At 55.1% G+C, this 19932-nt stretch overlaps 6 protein-coding genes across 6 annotated transcripts; 2 read left to right on the forward strand and 4 right to left on the reverse strand.

The window, feature by feature from the left end:
* Positions 1 to 35: 35 nt before the first annotated feature.
* Positions 36 to 1745, reverse strand: EV422DRAFT_619943 (uncharacterized protein; the record flags this gene model as incomplete). Its single annotated transcript, XM_053074084.1, has 5 exons — positions 36 to 649; positions 718 to 1092; positions 1155 to 1351; positions 1448 to 1579; positions 1703 to 1745. The coding sequence occupies 5 exons, from the start codon at positions 1743 to 1745 to the stop codon at positions 119 to 121; spliced, it is 1278 nt and encodes a 425-aa protein (XP_052925676.1). The 3' UTR covers positions 36 to 118.
* A 1951-nt stretch (positions 1746 to 3696) lies between these two features.
* EV422DRAFT_550656 (Ssl1-like-domain-containing protein) lies at positions 3697 to 5354 on the forward strand (the record flags this gene model as incomplete). The annotated part of the gene is made up of 6 exons (XM_053071787.1): positions 3697 to 3854; positions 3920 to 4149; positions 4263 to 4368; positions 4442 to 4620; positions 4691 to 4847; positions 4922 to 5354. 6 exons carry the CDS (start codon positions 3697 to 3699, stop codon positions 5352 to 5354), a joined length of 1263 nt encoding a protein of 420 aa, XP_052925677.1.
* Positions 5166 to 6762, reverse strand: EV422DRAFT_50230 (uncharacterized protein). Its single transcript, XM_053068256.1, has 2 exons — positions 6711 to 6762; positions 5166 to 6632 (listed from the first exon to the last, which is right to left on the reverse strand). Exon 2 carries the CDS (start codon positions 6360 to 6362, stop codon positions 5406 to 5408), a length of 957 nt encoding a protein of 318 aa, XP_052925678.1. The 5' UTR covers positions 6363 to 6632; positions 6711 to 6762; the 3' UTR covers positions 5166 to 5405.
* Positions 6553 to 8243, forward strand: EV422DRAFT_50181 (mitochondrial carrier domain-containing protein). The gene is made up of 5 exons (XM_053068222.1): positions 6553 to 6787; positions 6853 to 7030; positions 7249 to 7619; positions 7742 to 7940; positions 8002 to 8243. The coding sequence occupies exons 1-5, from the start codon at positions 6743 to 6745 to the stop codon at positions 8220 to 8222; spliced, it is 1014 nt and encodes a 337-aa protein (XP_052925679.1). The 5' UTR covers positions 6553 to 6742; the 3' UTR covers positions 8223 to 8243.
* Positions 8244 to 9676: 1433 nt separating this feature from the next.
* On the reverse strand, positions 9677 to 11920 carry EV422DRAFT_50326 (Fungalysin metallopeptidase-domain-containing protein). Its single transcript, XM_053068329.1, has one exon. The coding sequence runs from the start codon at positions 11759 to 11761 to the stop codon at positions 9731 to 9733; it is 2031 nt and encodes a 676-aa protein (XP_052925680.1). The 5' UTR covers positions 11762 to 11920; the 3' UTR covers positions 9677 to 9730.
* Positions 11921 to 18394: 6474 nt separating this feature from the next.
* EV422DRAFT_50526 (NADP-dependent oxidoreductase domain-containing protein) lies at positions 18395 to 19438 on the reverse strand. The gene is made up of 4 exons (XM_053068478.1): positions 19297 to 19438; positions 19111 to 19175; positions 18983 to 19052; positions 18395 to 18902 (listed from the first exon to the last, which is right to left on the reverse strand). The coding sequence occupies exons 1-4, from the start codon at positions 19336 to 19338 to the stop codon at positions 18447 to 18449; spliced, it is 633 nt and encodes a 210-aa protein (XP_052925681.1). The 5' UTR covers positions 19339 to 19438; the 3' UTR covers positions 18395 to 18446.
* Between the last annotated feature and the right edge of the window lie 494 nt (positions 19439 to 19932).

The raw sequence follows: 19932 nt of genomic DNA on the forward strand, positions 1-19932 counted from the left end.
GATGGGGTGCACAGATGATCAACATGGAATTGCATGGATATTATTCTGGATGCACGACCTGATAATTTCTCTATGAAAGCGTACACATCCCCGATACCACGAAAAACCGGGTGGCTACTTAAAACCCATCCGCCTCTCTCTCATCCCCATTCTCCCCCCCAACCGTCTTCTCCACCATACTCATCCTCGGCGCCTCACTCCTCATCTGGCTCGCCAAACTCTTCCCACTCGCCCCACTCCTCGCGCCCGCCTCCCCCTTCACCAGCGACGGCACGGGCGCATTCCCGCCCTCTAAATCACTCTCGTCGCTCGACTCCCTCTCCTCCTCCGCGTCATCATACTCGATGGTCGTCTGCAAATCCTGTACCTCGAGCAGTAATCGTGACGGGTCGAGACGGGATTCAGCCGGGTCGGATTCGGTCCTTGATGGCGCGAAGGAGTCGGCGGCGCCGCGGATGGGGCTGTCGGCGGGCGCGGTGCCGGTTACGGTGGCGGTTAGCATCACGGAGGCACTTTTGGGCTTTGTAAGTTTTTCGGAGGATGCGGCGTTTGCGCGGAGCTCCTGTTGGGATTTTTTGATGGCGCGGAGGTCTTGTTGGCTGTAGCGCGTTTGGGGCTGGAAGAGTTGGCGGACGGTGTAGAGGTAGACCTGGGAGGCAATGAACAACATGAGTCCAAAGTCTTTACTGAGAGTCAAAACATAAAAGTCCTGCGTACCAAAGCGCCCGAATAAGCCAATGGCGAAAACAGAAGCGAGATCCTGAAAAACAGTGTCCGCATAACCCCATTATTCGAATACAGCGTGAAGCTAATCACGCTGAAACTGATCCCCATCCAGGTCATAAAGCACAGGAAGAATAGTCCCGTGCGCACGCGGCGGAACAGCACCTCGATGTTCTTGTTCAGCTTGCGGCGGATGTTGTAGATGCTGAAGATGAACGTCATCGAGAATACATTGTCGCAGAGCAGGCCGTACACAGTCCAAATCGTTGTTGTGTAGCCTGCGATCTTTTTCGAGGGGGGGTAGATCACGCCGCAGATGGCGAGGGCGCTGAGCCAGATGAGGGTTGTGAAGATCACGAAGAATGTATCCTGTGGAATGAAAGGTTTGGATTTTGGATTTTGGGGACCACGAATGATCGCATGCTACCTACCCAATGCTTGCTATACTTGATAACCGAGCGAACGACCCGAAACCTGATCTGCACCAGTATCACGTACGGAAAGGTGGCGAGGCCATACAGCGCTGTCCACACCCGCACGATGTTCTGTAAGTCGGTCAGGAAGGGCGTGTATGGGCTTCCGGGCCCGTCGGGTTTATCGGCGAGCAAGACAGCGGGTCTGGCGGTGACTTCAAGAAAGAAGTCACAATATATCAGCATAAACGTTTTCCGAAAATCAATCTGGGCGAACGGAAAGACATCTCTCGTTTTCCGAACGCACTTACAAAGCAGTGGAATAAAAGATGCAGCGTACATGACCATACACCCGGCGAGAACGCCGTTGAAGAGTGTCTTTCGCTGCCAGGCGTGCTTGATGCCGTATATCGCATTGCCCGTTTGGATCGCCAGTGCGAGCGCTTTTATTTCATAGGGGAAGAGATCATCAAATTAGGACAGGCATCCCCAACCGATGTGATCGCAAACCCTCCCCCTTCCAGCGATGGCATGAAATTGGGCGTGATATGGATCGGGAGGCTTACATGTCAGCGCATAATTCGCAGCGATGGCGGTCTCTTGCTTCATTCTGAACGGATATGAGCTGTTTCTCAAGGAAAAAGAAAGACCGAGCCTCGGCGACAGAAAATACAGATGTTGGAGGATGTCCCCGATGTAGAGAAACAAATTCTGGATCGGCAAGGACGAGAAAAAAAGGAGGACGGCTTCCCCATGTCAGGATAGGATGGGGGGACTAATAGGTATCCTCGGCGGGCATTTAACCAACGCCATCAGTCAGCCAAAGTCGATGTCTATGTCCTGAACCAGACTTTCACGTCATCCACACCACAAACACTTCACTTCTGAAAAGGGGCAGGGCTTCCTCATCGGCACCTTGCTGTGGTAATGCGATATAGCCGAAAGTGGGGGCTCGGAAACTAGCTGGAAAGAGATTTGGGTGACAAGGCATTGAGATGGAAGATGATATTGGCTTTGAAATGGTGGTGAAGGGCCTCCGATTGAGACTGGCGACTTTGTCATGTGGCCGAGATTGAGGGTCCAGGAATAGGGAAGTGTACATGTAGTCCTCGTGAACGGCCTTGGTTTTGCTCAACCTCCATGAAATGTCCAAGCTGTGAGACCGAATGTCTTGCTTTCAAAACCGGGTCCCTTCCCTTTGGCCACTGCAGTCCAGGCAGGGTCTCGACATGTGGCTTACAGTCTACGCTCGAATCTCCCGGGAGTTTGTCGATCCGTTCTCGAATGTGAAAGTGGACCGTCCTTCACGGCGGTCTGTCGGACCAATGGAGCCCTCTTTCGGAGTCTTCATGTTTGGGATCGGAAAGATCCTCAAGGTGGAGTGTCAAATCGCACACTTATCCGCCCTGTTGTGCGCCGTCTCGGTTCGTCGGAAAGGCCCCTATTCTCAGTATCCAAATTCCGAATCTGCACAGCAAGGCTCGTCGACGATGTTGCTGCAAGTCCGCTTTCGCCTCCCTCTTCCAAGTCCCTCCAGATCCCTGTGTTCGTCCTGCTATCCCACCCTACACACTACACCGCCAAAAAGAAAACTGAACCAGACATCAAGGCGAGCGCGCTGCTTTTACGTGCCCAGCGGCAAGCCTCAGTGGAGAGAGTCCACATAGTCGTTTGCCGACCTGGTTGTGAAGCAAGGCCAAAGGATGGTTCATGTTCTTTGACGATGTTCTTTCACGGGAGACGCGTCGTAAAGGACGCGTCAAATGGCCTTTTAGTCCAACGCGTCTTTGCTGTGTTCTTTGTTTGTGGTGAGGAGATGTGAGGCTTGCGGGGTTTAGGGTCTGGCTTCACCTCCGAAGCTCGTGGTGCGGGTGTCGGAACTGGGATTGTGAGGTGTCAGAGGTGCTTCTCGTCTGGTTCTCGTGAAATGGAGGTCTTGCACAGTACTACAGTACGTAGTAGAGAGATATGGAGTCGATTGATGAACGTTGATGAGGGAAGCGTGGCGCCCGCCGCGTCGATTGGGAGGCATGGAACATGTCGGCGGTCCTTGAAGATCGGATACGTCCACAGCGACCATCAGTACTTGCCAAGACTGGCACATGTTGGTCGCATCCAACTCAGGCCTGTATTAGTGAAATGTCCTTTGACCCCCCTCTCCGCTCCCTGACCTGAGGGACAATGAATGCCAGATGCATGTGTGATATCCATCAGGCTCACTCTGCTATTTGAGTTCCCGACGTCTACTGTGTCTAACTGGCGGTACCGGGCGACTTCATTCCGGTTCGGATTGTGTTGCTACTCGTACCCCGGCGGGGTTGTCTGTTCGTCGAAAGTAACGCGCGACCAACTTTGAATTTCGACACAGAAATGAGTTCGACATGTCGCAGTTGGCCTGTCCTCAGACTGGGAACAACGGGTGAACATCCCAGGCCGCTCAACCAAACCCCCGTATTCGATAGAAGTTGCTTAGTCCTCTCACGCAGCCATGGCCCCACCAACCGCTCAGCAGCAACAACGACAATCCGCTCTCGCCCCAAGGGTCAAAGCTGCAACACTCATGGACGACGACGACTCCCACGGGCTCATGGGAACCTCCGGGCAGGGCTACTCGTGGGAAGAGGAGTACAAGCGGAGTTGGGATATCCTGCAGGAGGACGAGCAGGGCTCTTTAGTGGGAGCTGTTAATTCTATACAGCAGCAGTTGAAGCGACGGAGGTGGGGGAGGGACGATGATCTTTGAGAATTCCCACTCGGTTGGCTCACGGTTTCTATTCACCCAGATTGCAAAGAGACACGGCAACAGTACAACGTGGGATCATCCGGCATGTCTACCTCGTGATCGACCTCTCGCGGGCTATGACCGAGCTGGATCTCAAACCCTCGCGATTGGAATGTACCATGAACCTGGCCACCCAGTTTGTGGGCGAATACTTTGATCAGAACCCGTTGAGTCAGCTGGGGGTTATTTTGACGCGGGATGCGTTGGCGGAGAAGGTTACGGAGTTGTCAGGTGAGATTGGGGATGGGTGTGGGGAGAGAGGCCGAAGCGGAGTTGGAGGATGGATCAAAACGGTTTATGTATCGGTGTCGCTGCTGACACTGCTGGACATCTCCGCAATATAGGCAACCCAACGGACCACATAGAGGCTATCAAGGTCCCAGCAAACAGGGTCCCAAAAGGCGAACCATCCCTGCAAAACGCGTTAGAGCTTGCCCGGACTTCCCTCGCGTAAGACAGATGGCAGGGATCCCTCGTTGCACTCTCACTGACCTGTTGTTCTTTCCTTTCTTGTGATCCCCAGTCACGTCCCTTCCCACGCATCTCGCGAAATTATCATTCTATACGCCTCGCTCACGTCCTGCGACCCGGACAACATTCAGGAGACCATCGCTTCCTTGAAGCGGGACGAGATCAGAGTTTCCATCGTTGGACTGTCAGCCGAGCTGCAAGTGTGCAAGATTATTTGCAAGGAGACGAAAGGTAAGAAATAGTCTTGCTCCAAAGTAGCTGTTGATGCAAAATCCGCCTTGCTCAGCATCTGCTCTCTTAGGAACGTACAATGTCATTTTAAACGAAGCGCATTACAAAGACGTCTTGTTCGAGCATATACCCCCGCCGCCCATTGCCGTAGAGCAAAACACGTCGAGTCTGATCCAGATGGGGTTCCCGGTCACCAAATCATACGAAACACTGACGCTCTGCGCTTGGTAAGTACATGTACATCGTTCCAATAAGCACGGTTCGCTATATCCCCTAAACAACACCCTTGCCCGGTGCACAGCCATCACCGCCCCGTCCGAAAAGGCTACGAATGCCCGCGCTGCGCCTCTCTAATCTGCGACATTCCCACCGATTGTCCCATCTGCGACCTCACCCTCGTCTCCAGCCCTCTACTCGCACGGTCCTACCACCACCTCTTCCCCGTCGAAAACTACAAGGAGCTACCGTGGTCGGCAAAACTCGGCCCTGACACGGCGACGGCGAGGAACGATCATTGTGCGGCGTGTTTGCTGCCGTTTCCTGCGCCGCCGCAGTTTTCGGGGCCGGAGAGGCGGAGTTCGGAGATACCAACGCGACAGGGTGATGGGGCGGCGAGCGGGGAGGCTAATAGTGGAAGGTTCGAGTGCGGCAAGTGTAAGGGGGTGTTTTGTTGGGATTGCGATGTCTATGTGCATGATGTGCTGCATAACTGTCCTGGGTGTGTCAATCGATGATAGAGTGGAAAGTGAGTCGCATCCGTTTGAAGTCGGGCTAGGAACAAGGCCTCAAATGTGGTGAATATGCGAGACGGCCAGTCTCGTTCGGAGGAGGCTTCGGATAACCAAGACCGTCCAGTAGCTGTTCAAGCCCGTGAACGTGAACACGTTGACAAGGGTCAGCACCCACACGACAGCCGGTAACGTTCGCAACTGCCGGTACAAAGACGCCGCTGCACTGGCCCGCGATGCCGATCCCAGCTCCTTTCCCTCCTTCGCCTCAAGCTCAGCCTTCTGCTTCCCCGCCACCCTCAACGCATACCACAACCCCACCAACCCCGCCGGTCCCCTCACCGCACAAAACAAGCCCGCCCTAATCCACGTCCACAGCACCACACCCCTCTCCCCCTCACCCACCCCGCACCTCCCCAAAATCCACAACACATTCGTCGCCACAACCGTAACCTCCGGTGCCAAAAATACGGTCGGAAAATAACTCGCCCGTCGATACCACCGCATCAATCCTGCGCCAACGATCCCGAGCACATGATGCACCCACGAACTGGCGTGTTGCCCGCCCACATACCCCATCACTACGCAATCGTACAGGGTAAACCCGACGTGACTGGCAAGTAATCTGTCGAGGGTGGGTGGGTACGGGTTGATTATGTCATGTCGCCATGGCCGGGTGAGGAGCAGGAGGTGTAAGGCCCCGAGGGATTGGTGGAGCGCGTTGAGGGTTGACGGAAGCTTTTCGGCGAGGAGGTGCAGGGACAATCGGGGGTGGGTGGTAAAGCGGGGGTGCCGGGTGAGGGCGTGGTGGGTTAGGATGTGGAGGGTGGAATGGAAAGCGAGGGAGGTGAGCACGGAGGTGTCGAGGAGGGCGTTGAGGAGGGTTGGTGGAGGGGTTGGTGTGCCGTGGGCTGATGGTGACTGTGACACTTCTGGTGGGATGGCTGCTACTATTGGTGGAGATGGAAGAGCATCGCCGTCCGACGCTGGATCGCTTACTTCCTCTTGCACCATATTGCCGTATCTGCAATATATCGCCTGCACCTGTTACTCGTGACCTTTCGCTTTTGACTTGTAACTACTTCATCTTTCGTTGTTGATCGATCTGTGATGTCGAATATGGACGCGTCCTGTTTGGTGATGGTGTTTCATACACTCAACGGCCGGCGTGGGAATGCAACCAGTCCTTGCTCCTTTGGGCTATGCTGAATCGACGTACGTTTGCTACGGGGATATGGTGTGTGTCTCTGTGTCCTTGCGGTGCCTGGTGTGAGGTTTGGTGTGCTGTAAAAAGAACGAAATTGCGTGGGAGAATGCTAAAAGGTCTTTAGCAGTTTTTTGGAACTCCCACGAAGAACGCACATCCTTTCCTGGTCCGACCTCTTTCAACCTCAATGACAACCCACACCACCCGCTCATCACCACCAGCACAACCAGGTGTGAGTACCAGCCGCCTGTCTTCGTCCTCGCACACGCACATTCTAATTACCTCCCATCCCTGCAGGCATCAGCACAGCTTGCATCAGCACAGCTTGCATCACTCAACGCGTCCGCCCTACATCACGAGCCAACACCACCACCACCAACGACCGCTACGGGCGGCATACCCGCCGAACGCTATGTTGGATTCGTTGCTGGGCTTGCGTCGGGGGCGACGAAGTTGTTGGTTGGGCATCCTTTTGGTGAGTTGATGGAGGCGTGGGAAATTCGGGAGGGGAATAGCAAGGAAGGGTGGGAATGGCGAGGGAAGCGTGGGAGAAGAGGATTTGCGAGGGAGGATGGATCACGACGGAGGAGCAACGAGGCTCAAGGAAGGCCAGCTCCCAGGACGTCTATGTCCGCAGGTCGAAGATCACAGTTCTCACAGCATGTGCTTTCCCACGACTTCCCCTTTCATCAGACACAGTAAAAGTCCGTCTCCAAACCGAAGGCTCCTTCGGCCGCTTCTCCGGCCCGCTTGACTGCATGCGCGCCACGATCCGTAAAGAAGGATTCCGCGCCCTCTACAAAGGCGCCACGCCCCCTCTCCTCGGCTGGGCGATGATGGACAGTGTCCAGATGGGCTCGCTGAACAATCTGCGCCTACTGATCGCGGGTGGTGATCCGGAGACCATGTTGAGTATCCCGGAACATGCGGCCGCGGGGCTGGGCGCGGGAATTGTGGTCAGCTTTGTGGCGACGCCAGTCGAGCTGTTGAAAGGGAAGCTGCAGGTGCAGTATGACGCTGCGACGAGGGTTTATAAGGGGCCGGTCGACTGTGCGAGGAAGCTGGTGAGTTCTTAGGTGAGCGAAGGGAAGGGCGGCATGTGGGAGACAGACGGGTAGCATGCGGCGGGAATCATTGTGCCCTGCGGGATGTTTCAAGTATGTGTGTCCTGACGCACTTTCGATAGGTCCAAGCGCACGGAATACCAGGACTATACCAAGGCCTAAGCGCCTGCCTCCTCTTCCGAAGTTTCTTCTGGGTTCTCTGGGGCAGCTACGAAGTCTACCGACGCAAATTCACCGAATGGGGCATGTCCAAGGGCATGATCCCCTTCTTTGCCGGCGGATGTGCCGCTAACACGTTTTGGACGATCTCTTTCCCGGCAGGTCAGTTGGTGATCTCTTGTCGCCGCGTTCACACTATTCACTCCAACATATCCCACAACAGATGTCTTAAAACAGCGAATGATGACCCAACCCTCCGCCCACCCGCGCCGCTACCCAACCGTCCGCAGCTGCGCGCAACACATTTGGCGGACGGAGGGACTTCGTGGGTTCTATCGAGGCTTCGTCCCGTGTTTCCTGCGATCGTTTCCGACCAATGGCGCTGCGATTTTCGTGTATGATGCCGGTATGCGGTTTGGGAAACGGGTTGTTGAGGGCGGGTGAGGGGGCGAGTGGGCGAGCGAGGGAGGGAGGTGGATTGTAAAGCTATGAGGAGTGGACGCTTGGACGACGCGACAACGCTACACACCGCGCATCTAAAAGGGCTAGATTTTTGACCCCTCGCCGCGTGCCAAAGCGCTGAACGCTGCGTGCCCACAAAAAAGCAACCGCATTCATATTCCCTCCGGCCTCGGCCCCGACACCCGGAATCTGATGCTCGCTTCTGGCATTAGCGGTACTGCATGCTACGGACGACGATGGGCGACTGGCGGACATCCGTGGGATCTTTGAGTCGCTTGCAATCGGCGGTGCCTGGGATCTGTAATTATAGACGATTGACTCATGGAAAACGTCGATGGGCCGAAGATGTACACTGTATATATGCACATAGCATCAAGTGGTGTATGCAGGTAGACCTTTTACAATGATAGGACGTGCTGGCTTTCAATCCGCATGATCTCAACACTTTCGATGTTAGGTACTGCTTGCACGTACGGCACAGGGTGACTTCTGCATAATCGTCCCCTTCGAATTGGAGCACCGCTCATCCCATTTGGAGCGGGGCGGTCCACCCACGCTTGCAGAGTAGAAGAAATCCCCAAGGCAACAACAGTGCGTCTTGCGCCTTCTACAGTCAGTGTCCATAAAGCTGGGTCCCCCCCATAATTGATTTCAATGTCCGTTTCACAAAGCGAGTCGCCCAGCGGCAAGCAAACCTGAAAGGCAGACGAACGTGGCCCCCAGCCAGAGCTAACAGCCAACCAGACGGCCAGCGACACCGGCAGGGATTAGAGCGCTACTCTAGAACCCTAATACCTAGTGGTGGCGCCATCCAGTGCTAGGGTTGTCAAAAAGTCGGAGGCAATGTCGACTCTGATTTAATCTTGGGGGGGTCCCAGCTTTATGGACACTGACTGTACACTCTTCAAGCAATCCACACGGATCCATCACTTCCAGCGCACACAGACAGATCGTACGCGTTCAATTGACAGGATCTCAACACATCCGCTCGCTGGGGCTTCCATTCCGATCCTTGGCATCCTTGAATGCCGTTCTTCGCAGTGGGCGAATCCGACGATGCCCCGCAGCGTAGCGTTCAACGAGCATAGCGACACTGTCTTTTGCAATGGACGATTCACTTACAACAGAAATACCAAGCAAATCAGGCAACAGCGCGGCACATTGTGTTTTCGGGGAAAGCCGATTTTCTTTAGAGAACAAAACTTTTTTATACAAAGCCCAGAATATGTGATTAAGGGGGGGGAGAGAATAAGAAGATACATATCATCTACCATGCGCGATTATGATCTATCTACACGCGGAAATCCCGTCGTTTTCAGTTGCAGCGATGGAGAGTCAGGGGGGAAGAATCAGAAAACACTACAAGTTACAAGAGGACCATAGAGTCGTTTGAGGATGTATGTAAACAAAGTTGCAAGAGGTAGCAAGTTTCTAGGGTATTTGGTTCACCACGGGACTAGCCCGGCGGCGTGAAGAGCCAGGTGAGCCCTCTACCAGGTGCAGGTGTCGCAGTTGTCGTCGAAGAAGCAGTTGGGGAAGGAGCAGTCGGGCTCGGGCTTGGGGGTAGGGGTGGGGGTGGGCTTGCGGGTGGAGGTGGGGCGGGTGGTGGAAGTGGCGCGGGTGGAGGTGGGGACAACCGTGGTCACGGGAGCGGAGGTGGAGGTGGGGCGGACAGTGGAGGTGGGGCGAGCAGTGGAAGTGGCACCTCCAGAGCACTCGGCGGGGACGGAGAAGTCGTTGGTGTATGTGCCAGAGACGGCCTTGGCACCGACACCACGCTTGGCGAACGCCTTCCAGATGGCGCACTTGTACTTGCCTTGGTAACGGTTCTGGTCAGCCTGGATGATGGCGTTACGTGCGGTAACGAAGGTAGGGGAGCAAGGCTGGAGCTTCATGTGGTCGATGAAGAGGTGCAAGGCGGCAATGTTACCAGTGTCCTGGTTGGGGTTGAAGATATCGGCGGAGTAACCGCCCTGGGTCCTCAAGTTCCAGTAGAGCTCGTGCCACAGTGTGGCCCAGATCTCACCGATGTCGTGAACTTCGCCCAGGGTGCCGACGTCGCTGTACTTGTAGGTGTTGCGGGTCAGACTGGTGGAGTAAGGCTGGGAGCGGATACCGCCGGCCTTGTTCATCACCCAGGCACCGACGATCATGTCGTCGTCGGCGGTGGCATCAGCGGGGTAAGACACGATCAGGGAGGCCGCGTCGGACCAACCTTCACCCATACCACCGGCCTCGAGGGTCTCGAGACAGTTGGTGTTGGAGGGTCCACCGGTCAAACGGTTGGAGATACCGTGGGTGAACTCGTGGATGGGAATGGCGTTCTCAAGACCACCGTCGCGAGTAGGGCTGGTCTGGGTGAACACGTACATGTTCATCTGGGGCTTCTGACCATCGGGAGGAGTGGCCATGTTAGCGTTGTCTGTGCCTCCGGGGTCCTGAGCGGAGACCTGGACGGCATCACCGCCCTTTCCTCCCTTGCTACCGTTGCTGGTCTGGAAGTTTCCGGACGCTTCGTCGAAACCGTACTTGTAGAAGAGATCGTGCATCTCGTTCGTAATGTAAAAGAGGTTGACGGTGGAGGCGATTTTGTTGCTGGCGGTGTTAGCAGCCTGGTTGACATTGTAAGGGGTGCTGTACACGTTGTTGGCGCCGCCCTGGGCGTAGGTCTTGGTGGAGCCGGACTTGGTGTAGACGACGGCGTTGTTACCGCGAGTGTCGGTGTAGGAGGTAGTACCGTCGTTGTGCCAGCCGTTAGGGGAGGCAGTCTGGTCTGCGGGGTCAGTCACAGTGATCTGGTCCTTGGTGGGGTTAGCAGCCTTGGCGGTGAACTTGACAACATTGTAGGAAGCGTGGTTGACGAAGCTGGTAGAGTGGACAATCTTTCCGGTGTCGGCGGAGACATCTACTTGGTACCATTGCAGGTTCTTGCCGTTGTCGGCAGACTTCACCTGGAATGACCAGGTGTACTCGAACTTGCCATCACCGGTCTCGATGTAGCGGTTGAAGGGCTTCACCTCAGGGACAAGCTTCAGGCCGGTGGATTTCTCAGCGGCAGCGACGGCGGCATCAGCGGAGACCTTGGCGGCGGCGGCAGGGATGGTAGGCTTGAGGGCGTTCTGGGCGGTGGGGATGTTGGAACCGAAAGCAACGACCTTTCCGTCCTTGATGGACACGTTAGCGTGCTGGTTTCCGACACGTGCACCGTTCAAGACGCGCTTGAAGTAGATGTTCCTGATGCCGTCGCTAGTGTAGTCGTCAGTGACCTCGAGGTCATCAGCCTTCAAACCGTGCTTGCTGGTAACGTAAGCGACGGCGATGTCCTTGGGGGAGGTGGGGGCGAGGCCGTTGGGGCCCTTGGCGGGGGCAAGACCGGCACCGAGACCCTCGAAGGCAGCAACACGGTGGAAAGCGGGGATGTTGTCGAGAGCACCAGCGGGGGCGGGGGCAGGGGCGGCGGCGACGAAAGCGGCGGAGGAGAGAACGGTTGCGGCCAGCGCAATGTTGGAAGAGATCCTCATGATGCGATAGTGATAAGGATAAAGTAAGAAAAAACTATGTGGTATCAAAGTAACAGAGATGCAGGAAACCAAGGCTCGTCAAGAGTCTGGTGCGAGAAGGAGATGAGCGACTGCTTCGAAAGAAGCAGGTGTAGTTGGTTGAGTTGAGCTGAGGAGACAAGAAGGGGAACGTGCGGGAAGCCCGCAGCCTTTATAGGATTCGGGGGACATGGAGACGGCGAGGGCAGTTGCTGTGGGCACCCGTAGGTCGCTCAACTGCCGACGATACACAGTACTGTAGTAGAATGCCCTCCGCGAAGACTGCGATAGAGGGTCATGGATGTCTTTCTGGTGTGGATGTGATCTCGCGCGAGTAAAGCGATATGCCTTGACCGCGATCAAGGCCACAACCCACGGATCCCTGGGCTGTCCGACGTGGGACGAAAGCGTCGGCATGTTTGTCAAGACTGGCCGACGAGGAGGATTGCGCATTGCGCAGTTCTAGCCGATCCTCTCCAATCCGTTGTAACTTGAACTTGTGACGGGCGGTGATGAAAACGGCGGGATGGGATGAGTTGGGGACACTCGGCGTCTGCGCATAGATGATTAGGAATCCCATGAGAACGGTAACCAAAAATGCCAACCCTCGTTGAGGCTCTCTTAACCGCCTCGGATGCCATGCAATATCCTCGTCGCTGTCGTGTGATTGCAAACGGTACCGGCGAGTCCGTTCAAATAAGAGACACTTTTCGGCTGCTATCAGCTCTCGTTGATCCGTTGTGAGGTTGTCACACAGGCAAGGGGGCTGTGACTTCTGATCGCGTCGCGTTGGCGCCCCTAGTGACGCGTGGGAAGTGACCGACCCGGCCAGTGTGAGATCGTGGATAGTCAGAACGCAAATTTGTCGCCCACCCGAATTCCGGTTGGACTTTTGCACCGTCGCTTGACTGGCCTTCTTCCTCCGCGGCGCTGGTCGTGATTGAGAGCAGGATGATGCAAGCGTAGGCTTGATGCTACTTCACCTCCCATGGGAGCCATTGTTAGGACATAGCGGTAGCTGCCCATCCCCACGCCTGCGATACCGTCGAAAAAAGATAGATTCCAGGTTTGTCGGCAGTCTCGGTATTTCGGCGGTCACCCAGTGTCACGCTGATCAAACCACACGGCACGCATGTTCTTCGAAAGCTTCGGTTCGCCGCTTGTCCTACCGTCTCACTAATGGGCATACGACGACAACAGTGTGACTGGGTCCCCGATCCGTCGCAAATGAATCCATCATCATATCAGTTCTTGCTGGCCGCTATGGCCCACATGGGCTAGTCCAGGTCCTGTCGCTCGGCGTGTCCTCCGAATTGCTTATTATTGTCGTCATTCGGAATACATGTAATCAAGCAAGTGTGCGGGAGACGGTAGGAGTAACCGTACGAGCGTCGATAGGAAATGCCATGTCATCCCGTGATTTTATCCAGAATCTCCATACAGTAGTATCCTGGGTAAATCTATCAGAGAACATGGATGCAGGGCAAGTAGTTCATTGCGCAATGGCGACTTCTTCTGATTCCTATGATGCCAAAAACCGAACGCCGCAGTGCATGTTCTCATTCTCGCTCCAGCGTTCCTGCGCATGCCTTCCCGTGCGTGCGCATCCCCAGTCATGATTCACTTATCTGTGCGTGTTCGGACTGCGACAGCTGCCCGTCATTCTCCTATCTGCCCCTTGCCTTCCGAGGGTGATGAAGCTTCCCACAATCCCATTGAAGAAATTCTTCAAAAACCCCCTGAATTCCTGATTCACACCACAGCGCAACAGACCCGTCGGTGATCACGCTTCCGGCCCCACAAGCCTGATTGGGATAGATGACGACACTCCGAGACGGGAAAGGTGGAAAGCATGGAACTGTGTGCACTGGCGGGTATCTGTCTATCTGGCTATACGCGAAAAACGGGAGGGTTTCTGCTACTGGTTTCTGTCTGTGGACTGGGGCGATCTTGATTCTTGATTTTGGGGGGTACGAAGATCCCATCCCCTTCTTTGACAGTGCGACTGCGAAATGGCAACAAATGTGGCTAATGGCCGGTTTCTAAGCAGATAGTGATGGTGATCCAGCTTCTTTCCCCCACGCTTCGGTGAATCAGGTCAGGTTTCGGAGCTCAAGACATCGCCGCGGCATTCCGATTTTTGACTTGAGGAAGTTGAGGTGATGCGACAGGCATGCAAATTGCATCCGATCCTGCATCCGATCCGGACGTGAATCCTCTGTGCCTTGGGCTTCTGATCGCTATGTCCAACGTGCCAGCGCGTGGCCGACGGAAGGATGAATCACCCTGGAGTCCGATCATACATATAGATCGCCGGACTACTCCACAGACCTACGTATAGCAAATCTACAGTAATGCAAGTCAAGGCACCAAGAGCTATCTGGCCAAGTGGCAAGGCGTCGGTGGCATAGCAGCGACGCAGCCTCCGCCCGCCGAGATCAGACCGTCACAGCCCCATATCACTCACTGTTGGGCGATATCGCGAACTCTGATAGCATGTTCCATGCCAGCTGTCAAAAGACACCGCGCACCGTCACATTATTACAACCCGATCGGCATGTTACGATTCTGATTCTACTCAAGCCGTGGGGTTTCTCTTCTGCACTGTGGACGAGTGCTTACCTCTAGTGGGCTTCCAACACCGTCATCTCACACGCCTCACCTGCAGCGATTACCGCTTATCCTGCGACCTGATTCTGATCAACACAGAAGATTCCAGCTCGGGAACAAAAAGCCAACCAGATCAATCACTCCACTTTTTCTTCGAACGTTACTTCTTCAGTTCCGTTGGGTTACTATGATTCTTTCGCTTGCAGCTGACTCCGGAGTGGTCTCGTCCGGGCCGATCTTCGGTTTAGTCAGTTCAACCGCCGCAGAATATGCAGATCCGTTCTTCTCTTATCGGGTGGAGGCGGGGAACCGAACGTCTCCCAGACTACAGTTGCAGTTGGGAGCTGGGGAGTCGTCGGCCGGAACCTTCGGCTGATGGACTGTACCATTCATCGTGCTGCCTTTGAACCCGCGAATGCTTTTACAACTCACTAGAATTCAAGGTCCATCGGACCAGCGCAGACTCATCCGACTATTTGCCTCACACATACAGTACATACATACATACATACATGCGCAGCGTTGTGCATGTGTTGATGTCGGACCGTTTCACATGAGGCGTCTACCGTCTGCACAAATAATTTCGTTCAAAAGTCAAATCTCATGTATTCCGATGTGGATTTGCGAGCTCCGGGAGGTCTTTGTGACGGGAAGACAAGAGGGTTGGCAGTTGCGCCCTTGGCTTTTCTTCTTCGCTGCTTAGGGTTATGATGACTGTGTGGCGACGGAAGGGGAAGACCGTGCTTCAGTTGGCTCTGATGCTGCTCCTGCGCTTCAGCAGCCGGGGAAGCTCCTGTCCACGCGTGACTTGGGAGTACATTGTGGATAGTCCTTAGACGTCAAGCTTATGTGCGGACCGATGGTACGCATGTGCATGGACCACGACCGACATGACCTTGGAAGTCGATTTTGCCATGCCAAAACGGCTACGCGGCATCCAGAGCGCCATCCTTGGTGTTGGTCATTCCTGCTTCGGAGTTCGAAGGCTGCAGCATTCGATTTATGACATCAGGTTGACTGGGGGAAAGGAGTACGTAGATCGTTGATGTAACGTAGATATAAACGAAAGATGTTGATCTTGAAGCGAGACATTTTGGAGTTGCAATGCCCTCAATTGAAGCTGGGATGGCCTCAATATAATGGCAAGAGTGTTTCTTTTTATCCCGGGGTAGCTGGAATCCCTGCCGTAGATCACAAGATTAGTTCATTGAGTGGAAGGCTACTTCGGTTTAACTGACTTTCGTTGCCGGGGGGGCGCCGAGAACTGGGCAATTGGAGGAACGGATTACCTAACGAGTACGAGGGAAGGCTTACCGGCCCTGCTCGCTCACATAGGATTAAGATTCCGCCTCATCTGCCGCATGGGCGTCGAAATGGCGTTTAGGGTGGTTTTTGTAGATGACGTTCCCAGGAGTCGAGAATTTGGCAGGATGGTGGATTGGCCTGATAAGCTAGAGAGGCTGGCAGGCTTGAACACCGGTGTACCCCATATACATGGATAAAGCGAAGTGACAGAAAAGCCTTTTAGGGGAATTTTAGGGGTTTCATTATCGCTTCATAGAAAGCAGTGACGCGCTGTTGCCCATCGGATACCTGGACACACTGGCGGACAACCTCAGTCTCCTCAACGGTCGGGCGTTGAGACGTGAAATCAGCAAACTCCGCAGCCGGCGTTGAGGGGAGTTTTGCAAACGCTCAGCAAAAGGCGTCAATACGCGCTGTCGAATTTTATCAAAGTTGAGCGGAATGCCAAAGCCGTTAGAAAAGGAAAAAGAAGTAATACATAGAATCGCAAGAGGTCATGAATCAGTTGCAGTTTCAAAAATTCTGTGACTGACAAAAACCTAGCCAGTTTAATTCGCATTGTCTGTCATATGCCCGTCGAGACGGCGTTTAGGCTAGCCTTCATAGATGGGGGCGAGCCGTGGAGCCCCGTATCATGGGAGAACTCCCCTCCATCATGGGAGGAGTGGGCTTGGGAGTTAGGCGAGTTGGCAAAGCTCAATTCTGTTTACTTGGGTATATATGATCCCTATGACTCACCTGAAGTCTGATACTTCCATGAGATTAGGTTCTATCCAGTGTAATTTCCATGGAAGATCGTATATATGACCATCTGAGAGTGGACACCCCTCCGATAGCTGAGACAACCACCTGCACTTGATCGTTCTCGTTGGCAATCGTTTAAGCATTTCCTCCACCAAACGGCTGCAATGTGGCTTGGATGTTGTTCCCAGGAAACTGAAAAACATGAATATTGGCGAGGTACACCCGCACGTTATTCGCAGTGGACAGAAAGTCCCCGGCGGCAGCCCATATGCCGTTCGAGATGGGATCTATAGAACATGAGAGACGCCCGGAGGTAAACCCAGGGAGGACGATGTTGTATGTCCCTGCGGCGCTGATGGGCTGGGAGCCACTGAAAGTCCTAAATGAGCTCGCATACCTATTTCCTGCCACACCTGCTCCACCAGAGACCTTCAGGGCTCCCGTCGCTGTACTTGTGGAACCCGTGGTATCCGTGATGGTCGCCGTTGCAGCGTAAGAACTCAATTGGGCTGTGGGCTAAAACTATATCACGTAAAAATTTCCACTGCGAATACTCTAGGAGATATGACAGAACCCGCACTAAGCGTTACAGTCACACCTCCGGAGGCCGCTTCCGGAAAAGCTGTCGACATAAGCACCCCGAAGGAGGGCGGGATGTACGATCTCACATACACGATAGACATAGAGGGGTGCAAGGAGCTCTCGGGAACTCTGAGGGTCAGTATTGCCGAAGGAGGCGACTTCCCGTCGATCCGTCTATCGGTGAGCCGGGAGAAGAGCGAGGACGGGTTCTACATGGCAAACGTAGGTCCCGATCGCCGGTCGCTTCTTACCTTCACAGCTACACCCGACGACTTGCCACAGGCAGACTTGACGCTCAAGTACTGTACAAACTGGCTTGGAGTGAGAGTGACTACGTAGGCCGTCAATACGCGCTGTTAAAAAGGAGAGTATTAAAATAGAATAGACCACAGAGGCTCATTTGTACATCCTCCTTGCCACGCTCCTTCTCTGCTGCCTAGCCTCTGCATGCGGGGGTCTCGCATGGTACTTCCAGGATTCACAGTCAAAGGACTCGGAGACTCTGACGGGCACCAGCACTAGCACGGCCGCGGACACGGCCACGGCCACAGGTTCGACGACTACTGGCACCGACACGGCCACGGCCACGGCTCCGACGCAGGTGTACTGCCCGGCCAGGCAACCGTTCCCACCGGCCAAGGCGGGAGAGACGGCATACGGCGCGTGCGTGGTTGACAAATATCCGGGCTTGACCAGCGCGAAGTGCCTGGACATCGGGACGTGGGCCCCAGCTACGGCCTGTATTGCGAATCCGACGCAGTGTGCGGGAGACGGGCGTGTTCCCACCGGCGACGCTCAATGACCGCGTCAACGGCAGCTGTCCGGCCGGCTTCACTGGCGTATCAGACTAGACGCTGTGGTGTAAACGGCCTTTTTGAGGAGATCTACAGCTTACTGCACTCCACTCAATTGCCCGAAGCCCGCCACCGGGCCGGCCTTCCTCGAGACCCCGGTGAATAAGCGGGCGTACGCTGATTGCCCGGCAGGGTACTCCGGCAAGCAATCGGCCGTGTGCACGTCAAGGCTGACCTTCGATCCTGCGTACACCTCGCAATGCGTTCCCATTGTAGCGATGAAGTGTGCCGCGAAAGCGCCCGGAGTTATCGACCAACTCTGCAGAATTTTGACAGGAGTCAGCTTCGCGCTGTCGAGATCCGTGCGGCGCATCCCGACAACCTGTGCAAACGTGGTCGGGAATCGAATCAGGGGAGAGGGGGTTCGCCCGTATGCCTTGCTTTGACAGACCTTTGTGGCTCTTTCGCAGCACGTGGATGTAGGAAGGCTATGTGGGGAAGGCGTGCCGGTGTTTATTTGTTGCTTGGCAGTTGGACGCAAAGAAACGCATACTACATATACAGTATGTTCGCGTCGTCCTCCCATTTCATTGCACTACATCGTCACCTCCCCTCATACGCCGCTACATACACTACCTAATCCTGCTAGGATCCCAACAGAACTTCACCACCCCCTCCTCCCCCACAACCCCATCCAATACCTGCACATCCTCCCAATCCAAAGCAACATCCACAGCCCCCAGATTCTCACGCATGCGTGCCAATGAGGTCGATTTCGGTATCACGCCCCATGAGTGGACCAGGGCCCACGCGAGGAGGAGTTGGGCGGGTGTTGGTGAGGGGGTGTGATTGTGGGCGAGGGTGGTGAGGAGGGTGTGTAGGTGGGTTATTGAGACTCTTGTTGCTGGTGTTGGGGTTTCTGGGATTGTTGTTGATATTGTGGGTGATGTGTCAAGGGACTGTGGAGGTGGGGGAGGGATGAGGTTGCCTTCACCCAGACTAGAATATGCTTGCACAAAGATGTCGTTGGCGGCGCAGAAGTCGAGGAGGGGGCGTTGGAAAGGGTAGATGAGTGGGTGTAGTTCGAACTGTAGCGGGATACGATGTAAGCATTGTCATTTCTGGCATGAGAGAGGTGGGTGTTCACTCTCGCACGCGGAGCGCATACCTGATTCACATGCGGCAGCTCCAGCTGCTCTTCCTCACCCTCCTTTATCGCCACCAACTCCGCCAAATGCCCCACCGTGAAGTTACTAACACCAATAGCCTTCGCGAGGGGCATTTGGATGCCGTTGCGGAGGGTTGTTGTTGGGAAGAGCATACTGCCTGTGCTTCCAGCTGTGGGGCCGTTCTGCTCTTGGCTGGGATTGGAGACCAGAAGGCAGGTGTGAAAAACGCGTTCTTTCGCAAGCCGCACGGCGCTCACAGAGAGCACACAGAGAGACGGCAACTGCCAACGAGTAGCAACGAACAGCGGCTCACACAGCACAGGAGCGTCGCTTGTTTGTTCTGCGGTCCAAGCATACGGCACTAGAGGACCACCACAGGTCATAGAAGTCAGCGGAATACTCACACTCCAGGTGTCAATTGGAGGTGTGACGTTCTGGTGGGAATGGGGAACTCCTTTTGATAGCGGCGCCGACACTCCACCCTGGTCAAGGAAATTCGTCCTTCAACGACCCGAAACATAGTCAAACTCTCTGTGATCACCTCCGCCATCCACCATGCCCGTCGCACCCAGCGCCGCGCGCTACACCCCCCTCCACAAACCCACCCCCTGGGCCGGTCGTCTCCCCCGCCCACTGCGTCCCCTCTATAAACTCCTCCTCATTCTCTCCCGGCTCCTCTACCGCTACCGCCTCCCCTTCGCTCTCCTGCTCACCATCCCGCCCACCCTCATCTCCCTCCTCCTCCTCGCCTCCGCCAACACGCCCGCGCTGGTCCCCGCCGCCATCCGCGAAGCGCACCGCCCGCTGCTGGTTGTCGCGCACCCCGACGACGAGTGTTTGTTCTTTTCGCCGGCGGTGCTGGGCGCGATCAAGGCGGGAAGCAAACCGGTGGATGCGGCGATTCTGGTGTTGTCGAATGGCGGGAACTATGGGATTGGGGATGTGAGGG

Source organism: Fimicolochytrium jonesii (assembly GCF_025526975.1).
Source record: "Fimicolochytrium jonesii strain JEL569 chromosome Unknown EV422scaffold_11, whole genome shotgun sequence".
NCBI lineage: Eukaryota > Fungi > Chytridiomycota > Chytridiomycetes > Spizellomycetales > Powellomycetaceae > Fimicolochytrium > Fimicolochytrium jonesii.

What these genes read in the sequence shown, in the direction of transcription:
- EV422DRAFT_50230 (XM_053068256.1), bottom strand. Translation starts at nt 6,362, where the DNA reads ATGGTGCAAGAGGAAGTAAGCGATCCAGCGTCGGACGGCGATGCTCTT.
- EV422DRAFT_50181 (XM_053068222.1), top strand. Translation starts at nt 6,743, where the DNA reads ATGACAACCCACACCACCCGCTCATCACCACCAGCACAACCAGGT. An exon ending in GTTGGTTGGGCATCCTTTTG is followed by an intron (nt 7,031 to 7,248) that starts GTGAGTTGATGG and finishes CCCTTTCATCAG; the next exon opens with ACACAGTAAAAGTCCGTCTC. An exon ending in TCGACTGTGCGAGGAAGCTG is followed by an intron (nt 7,620 to 7,741) that starts GTGAGTTCTTAG and finishes CACTTTCGATAG; the next exon opens with GTCCAAGCGCACGGAATACC.
- EV422DRAFT_50326 (XM_053068329.1), bottom strand. Translation starts at nt 11,761, where the DNA reads ATGAGGATCTCTTCCAACATTGCGCTGGCCGCAACCGTTCTCTCCTCC.
- EV422DRAFT_50526 (XM_053068478.1), bottom strand. Translation starts at nt 19,338, where the DNA reads ATGCTTGGACCGCAGAACAAACAAGCGACGCTCCTGTGCTGT. An exon ending in AAGCGACGCTCCTGTGCTGT is followed by an intron (nt 19,176 to 19,296) that starts GTGAGCCGCTGT and finishes CTCCAATCCCAG; the next exon opens with CCAAGAGCAGAACGGCCCCA. An exon ending in AGCTGCCGCATGTGAATCAG is followed by an intron (nt 18,903 to 18,982) that starts GTATGCGCTCCG and finishes ATCCCGCTACAG; the next exon opens with TTCGAACTACACCCACTCAT.